This window comes from Thamnophis sirtalis, unplaced genomic scaffold (genome assembly GCF_051295495.1).
Source record: "Thamnophis sirtalis isolate CommonGarterSnake01/CBP01778 unplaced genomic scaffold, rThaSir2_p1.2 scaffold_13, whole genome shotgun sequence".
Classification (NCBI taxonomy): domain Eukaryota; kingdom Metazoa; phylum Chordata; class Lepidosauria; order Squamata; family Natricidae; genus Thamnophis; species Thamnophis sirtalis.
In genome coordinates, this window is record NW_028261393.1 from 16,443,666 (window position 1) to 16,450,784 (window position 7,119).

Consider the following 7,119-nt stretch of genomic DNA (forward strand, 5'->3'; position numbering starts at 1 on the left):
CTTAATACTTCTCTCTCTCCACAATAACAACCCTGTGAGGTGGGTTGGGATGAAAGAGGAGCACTGGCCCAAACTCACTCGGCTGACTTTTCATGCCTAAAGTGGGACTATAACTCACCATCTCCTGGCGATTGGACCAAAGTTATGCCTAAAGTAAGACTAGAACTCACATTCTCCTGGTTTCTTGCCTGGGGTTTTTCACAGGTGGTATTCCGCCAGTTCTGACCAGTTCTAGTGAACTGGTAGTGGAAATTTTGAGTAGTTTGGAGAACCGACAAATACCACTTTTGGCTGGCCCCGCCCCTGATCTATTCGCTGCCTCCTGAGTGCCAGTTGATTGGCTGGGGTCTTCTTCTGTTGCCCTGCACAGGACAACGGATCTGGAAAGCAGGTTAGTGGGATAGGGAAGGAATGGGGATTTTCCAGTATCCTTCCCCTGCCATGCCCACCAAGCCATGCCCACAGAACCGGTAGTAAAAAAAATTGAAACTCACCACTGGTTTTGATCACTAGACCAAATTAGTCCAGACTAAAAAAATGTTATTCCTTAATGCTGCCACGTATCTACCAAGAACTGAAGGGCACAGATATGAAATACCGGAACCGAGTGAGGAGCAGAATTAGTAACCTAAAGGACCCCAAGAATCCTGGTTTGCGGCGCAATGTGCTGTGTGGAAGCATCCCGCCAGCCCTAATTGCCAAGATGACGGCAGAGGTCAGTAGGAAGAGGCGGCGTGTTGTTTTTCTCAGTCCTGTATAATACAAATAAAACTTGAATTTAACAAATCGGTTGTGTGGGAGAAATGGTGTGTTGAATGAGAGAGGGTGACCCCCGGGCACTTGAATGATGGCATCGTTATGCAAAAGCCAGATATTGTCACAGGGATTGGCTTTATTGTGTGCAAAGTCTGTTGTATCGAGATTTGGCACATCAGGTTTTAAAGCTATCTGTTTGTTAAGCTTGATTACTTTAATTTAAATCTCCAATGGCATTTTAAAATATAAATATAGCAGCTATTTTAATGATACATGACAGTTGTTGCATATGTGGGTTCATGCAAATTTTATGCTCGTTATTGACTAAATAGATCAGCATAGCATAATGTAAGAGGGGGTGGGCTGCTGCAGGTTCACACGGGTTCGGGAGAACCTCTAGCTAAGAATCTGCCCAGTCCCGACAACCTGCAAATCCCACCCTTGGCTGGCCCCGCCCAATCCTCCCCTCCCAGGAGTCCCCAAACAGCCTGTTTTGGATATCAGGTAAATACAGGGCCTTGATGGAAGTTGGGTGGGGCCCCGAAAAACAGGCCTTCCGGAAGAGCCAGGGGAGGCCATTTTTGCCCTCCCGGAGACTCAAGCAAAAGCATCTGGAGACAGGGAGGGTGAAAACACCCCCCTCCATCCCCCAGTAGTACAGGAGGCTGGCTAGGCCATGCCAACCATGGCCATGCCCACCCAGGAACCAGGCAGAGAACCTGTTGCTAAAAGTTTTGAAGCCCACCCCTGAAGGTAGCCCTGTACAGGTAGTTCTCGACTTACGACCACCATTGAGCCCCACATTTCTGTTGTTAAGTGAGACATTCATTAAGTGAGTTTTGCCCCCATTTTACGACTCTTCTTGTCACAGTTGTCAAATCACTGCAGTTGTTAAGTAGGGAACCCGGTTGTTAAGTGAATCTGGCTTCCCCGTGGACTTTGCTTGTCAGAAGGTCGCAAAAGCTGATCATATGATCCCGGGACACTGCAACGGTCATAAATAGGAGCCGGTTGCCCAAGGATCTGAATTTTAATCACATCCCCATGGTGATGCTGCGAAGGTCATAAGTGTGTAAAAAATGGTCACAAGTCACTTTTTTCAGGGGTATTATAACCGCTGCAAGTCAAGGACTACCTGTATAGTATATAGGTGGTCCTTGACTTACAACCGTTAGTTTAGTAACCTGTTTGAAGCCAAAACCAAACAGGCTACATTATGGGTTAGTCAGCCATTGGTCTTTCCGGCTGTCCAGTTGATCTAAGCCTGCGATGGCAAATCTATGGCATGCGTGCCACAGGTTGCACGCGGAGCCATTTGTTAGGGCATGCAAGGTGTTGCCCTGTCAGCTGCACGCGCTGTTGAGCTTATTTTGGCCTTCATTTTTGGCCATTTTTCACCCTCTGGTGGCTTCTCTGAAGTTTCTGGAAGGCGAAAAACAACCCAACACGCAAACCGGAAGTTCGGAAACGGACTTCCGGTTTGAGCGTTGGGCCGTTTTTCTCCCTCCAGATGCTTCAGAGAAGCCTCCTGAAACCTCCGGAGGGTGAAAACCAGCCCTATGGGCAACCTGGAAGTCCATTCCTGGACTTCCGCTTTGCGCGTTGGGCCGTTTTTTCTCCCTCCAAAGGCTTCAGGGAAGCCTCCGGGGTGGTGGGGGTCAGAGGCCGTTTTTGCCCTCCCCAGGCTCCTAGCAAGCCTCTGGAGCCTGGGGGGTGGGTGGGTGGGTGAAAAATGGGTCCATCACGTGCCAAAAGCAGGGGAGGGCAGGAGGCACGTGCATAGAATTATGGGTGTTGGCCTGCCCACGCATGCCCACCCCTGCGCTCCACCTGCTTTTGGCACGCGATGGCAAAAAGAATTAGCCATCACTGATCTAAGTCCTTTAATGCCTCAACTGTAACCCACAAATTAAGAGCTCAACAATTTGTTGCTGTGTCCATACCCTGCTTTTAATCTTTTTAAAGCAAGCATCTTCTGGATTGCATAACCCATTCCCTAACCCAGTTCGCCTATCAGACAAAGTCACACACACACACCCCTTAACCAAGGTTTAAACAAAATTGAGCATTGTGTGCCAATGCTCCCACCAGCTTTGGAACTGAACAGGGCCAGCAAGACTGAACTCGGATGAAACCTGCCTAACTAAAGGGGCGCCTGCTGCCAATTGGTACAATGAAGGCTGTTGTGCGTTGCAGGAAATGGCTAGTGATGAACTGAAGGAGCTAAGAAACGCCATGACCCAAGAAGCTATCCGAGAGCATCAGATGGCGAAGACCGGAGGTACCGCCACCGACCTCTTCCAGTGCGGAAAGTGCAAGAAAAAGAACTGCACCTACAATCAGGTGCAAACCCGGAGTGCCGATGAGCCCATGACGACTTTCGTGCTCTGTAATGAGTGTGGCAATCGCTGGAAGGTTTGTATTGTTGCTAGTAAATGCTTTAAGCCAGCGGCCTCCAACCTTTTGGGGACCAGGAACTGGTCCTTAGAGAGAAGTTTTTCCACGAACCGGAGAGGTGGTGGTTCCATGTGCTGTCTGCATCCTGTGGATGGGGCTGGTGCCAGTCCATGGACTGGGGGTTGTGGAGCTCTGCTTTAAGCAGATGATTACTATAAGGGCGCGATGTCTTAGTGGCTAAGACGCTGAGCTTGTCGATCAGAAAAGTCGGCAGTTGGGCGGTTCAAATCCCTAGCACCGCGTAATGGAGTGAACTCCCATTACTTGTCCCAGCTTCTGCCAATCTAGCAGTTCGAAAGCAGGTAAAAATGCAAGTAGAAAAATAGGAACTACCTTTGGTGGGAAGGGGACAGGGTTCCGTGCGCCTTCGGCGTTTAGTCATGCCAGCCACACGACCACGGAGACATCTTCAGACAGCTCTGTCTCTTTGGCTTTGAAACACAGATGAGCACCACCCCCTAGAGTCGGGAACAACTAGCACAGATGTGCAAGGGGAACCTTTACCTTTACTTTTACTATTACTATAGATAAAATCAAAGCACCTTTGGGACATAAATCTCAGAGAGCACCAAGGATCCCTTGAGCGACAAATATTATCTTCCATTGGCACTATGTTTCCTTAACGTGGGAGGGTTCCACACCGCCTTTATTCCATAAGGAGCTTGGCTTATGCCCAATTTATGTTAACTGCTGGTGCAGAATTTAGTATTCCGGTGCAGAGGGGCGAAACATCTGGATTGCAATTTCCTGCATTATTAATGAGAAAATGTTTTGTTTTTACAGTTCTGTTGACGCTCTTTGCACCCATATGCCAGCACCACGAAGATGTTGTGCCTGTTGCAGCCGAAGAGATAAGAGAACCTTTGAACTGTTCAACTGATGAAATAAAAAGCAGGGAAAGGAAAACAGCCTGCCGAGGTTGAAATGCTGAAGTTTCAACCCCAACCCCATCGGATATCTCTTTTTAAAAATACGCAGTCGGTTTGAATGAATTACTTCAATGGAATCCTATCTTGGTACTCATTCAGGTGGTAGATGGGCGCCCTCACTGAGAGGGCTGTGTGTCTTCTGCAGTTATATTATGCAAAGGCAGACATTAACACTGAGCATAGGAGAAGGCCAACAGATTGTGGATTGTTCCCTGCTTTTGTGTGGGGAAATGTAAAATTTTCCATTCTCAAGGCTGCAAAAGATTGGCTTGGCAGTGCATGCATGGGCAATGTCCAGTGAAGTCTCCAAAGCAGAGACCGTTTCTGATGGCCTGAGCACATAGGTTCGGAAGGCCTGGCTCTGTGATCAACCGCTGATTTGAATCACAAAGTGTAAGCTTGTCGAGGCAAATTGAAAGTAACATTTAAAATCAGCAACTGTAACGGCAACGGAGGAAAGAAGGATGGGATGTATGCAGTTCTGACTCTAATTCGGAGTCAAAAACTGCAAATAGAGGTAGCATCTAGAACAGGGGTGTCAAACTCAAGTCAAACTCGGGGGTGTGTAGATATCTGGCCCATGGGGCAATCCTGGAAACGGGAACCGGCCTGCAGTGCTTCTGCAGCAAAAATGGGCTCCCGAGCTCCGTTTCTGGCTGTGATGGCCTCCGGCAACCCTCGGCCAACAAAAATGGAGCTCGGGAGGGGCCCCCCGGGCTCCATTTTTAATAGCCGGAGGTTGCAGGAGGCTGTCGCAGCCGGAATCAGAGTTCGGGAGCCCGTTTTCTCTGGCAGAGCACTTGGCCACCACAGGTGCCCCTGCCATGAGTGACATCAAGCTGGCCACGACCCCCCCCCCGGCCACACACATCCCCTCCCCACCCCACCAGTAATGGTTTTCTCTTACCTTTGCTATTGGTTCGGAACCAGGAGCGTCTGTAATGGCAGGTGGGCGGAGCCTCCTGCCGCCGCGACTGCCAGTTCGCCTGAACCAGGGCGAACTGGCAGAATCCCACCTCTGCTCCCCGCGCTCCGAGGTCAAACACAACCCTGATGCGGCCCTCCATGAAATTGAGTTTGACACCTCTGATCTAGTAGAAGGTGCATAGAGGTACAACCTTTAATTAGCTGGATTGGTTGATCCCCTTGGCATTTCCATCCACTCTAGTTCAACCGTGACCGCCGAGCCCCTATTTTATTTATTTTGCTAAGTTTGGGATGTATTTTTTGGGCAAGAGAGGTCACCTGATGTCACGAAAGAGACCTTTAACGGACAGACTATCAGCCCAGTTATTTTCTCTTCCCATTTTTTGACTCTATGCTCTCAGCTACCAGTTTTATTTTGTTTCCTATCCTGTGACTTTTGCAGAGGCTATAAATCAAAAAGCTTTGATCCTTTTGTGTTGGCACTGTCACTCCAAATTCTCCCAAATCTGCCCTCCTGGAATCCTTTATAGGAGGTGATGGTTACAGGTTGAATCTGCATGTAAAGTATGCTTCCTAGCCCCAGGGGATGACACAACTCGTCCCCCTTCCTGCTCCTTGTCACTGTAAAGACAGAATCAAATAATAACAAATTAAACATGATAGATTCCGGGTCATCCAAGTACACTGAGAAGCTAGTTTTGAATAGGCAACTGTTCTTGCGAATACCTATTTAGGAAAAAGGATGTGTCAGTCACTGGATATAAGGCAGTTATGAATCCTCCTTCAATGGATTTGATGATGGATCTGTGGCTCGTTTCATCTGCTTCTCCATCTTGGGCATTCAGTTGCTATGTGGGCTTGGGGAATTGCCCTAGTTAGCATGGTTATTCTGGCTCCATGTTTCTGGAGAACAGTTAAATTGGGGTAAGATGGACATTTTTTTTTTGTAGGAGGGAACTAGGCCTGAGAAACAGGCCCCTAGGACAGGCAACATTCAAAGAGCCACAAAGGTGCTAATCGGAGGCCTCCGATTCAATTCTGGAGCCGACTGGAAGTCGGAAGGAGGATTCCCCACCATACAGTCTCTTCCTAGCGCGGCGTCCTTTTTCCTTGGCCTGTCCTAACCGACAGCCCTATCAATTGTGGAGCTGACTGGAAAACCCACCCCTTGCCATAGGCTCTCCTCCTGGCACGCCCTGCTTCCCCTCCCAACCGGAAGCTCCTCTCAAAATTGGGGTGCTGACTGGAGACAGGGAGTCGCAGCAGAGGGATGAAAGAGCCACATGTGGCTCCAGAGCCACAGATTGCTGACCCTTGGCTTGGAAGGAACACAACTAGTGATGAAAAGTGTACAGCTATTGCATGATGATGAATTTTCTCTTTTGTTACTTTAATGTTTATTTTTTCTCTTGTTTTCAAATGACTGTGCCATGTAGAGCAAGTGCTAGAATTGTCCAAACCAATGGAAAGAAGTAAATTGAATCCTCACCTGTCATTTGTGGCTCTGTCCATTCTGTGACATGGGAATTCCCACACCAGTTGCTCCAATCAATACAGGGGGATCTTCAAAATATCAGATGCTTTCTGCAGTCTGGGACCACCACAGAACGACAGAGGTGGATGGGACATTGGAGGTCATCTAGTCCAATCCCCTGCTCAAACAGGAAATCTTATACCAATGGTTCTCAACCGGGGGTGGGCTGCTGAAAGTTCGCAGGGGTTTGGGAGAACCTCTAGCTAAGATTCTGTGCAGTTCAGAGAATCCCCAAATCCCACTCCTGGCTGGCCCTGCCCATTCCACTCTTCCCAGGCATCCCCATGCATCCCATTTTGGATGCAGATAAGTGTAGGGCGTGCGCAGAGGCTCAGAGAGGACAAAAAACAGGATTACTGGAAGTTTAGGAAGGCCAGAAACAGGTCTCTGGAATCTGGGGAGGCCGTTTCCACCCTCCCGGAGGCTCAAGATAAGCCTCCGGAGCCCGGGGAGGCCAAATCCCACCCCCTGCCATTGTGCAGGAGGCCGACTAGGCCATGCCCACCATGGCCACAC

The 7,119-nt window shown here is 49.0% G+C and overlaps 1 protein-coding gene across 1 annotated transcript in view; it reads left to right on the plus strand.

Annotated features, from left to right (window-relative positions):
* TCEA3 (transcription elongation factor A3) overlaps positions 1–6,564 on the plus strand; it is a 41,113-nt gene extending 34,549 nt beyond the window's left edge. The window contains exons 10-12 of the mRNA XM_087727538.1: positions 561–715; positions 2,953–3,171; positions 3,997–6,564. Coding sequence (XP_087583664.1) covers positions 561–715; positions 2,953–3,171; positions 3,997–4,005 — 383 coding nt within the window. The 3' untranslated portion in view covers positions 4,006–6,564. The remainder of the gene's footprint in view (positions 1–560; positions 716–2,952; positions 3,172–3,996) is intronic.
* The last annotated feature ends 555 nt before the right edge of the window (positions 6,565–7,119 follow it).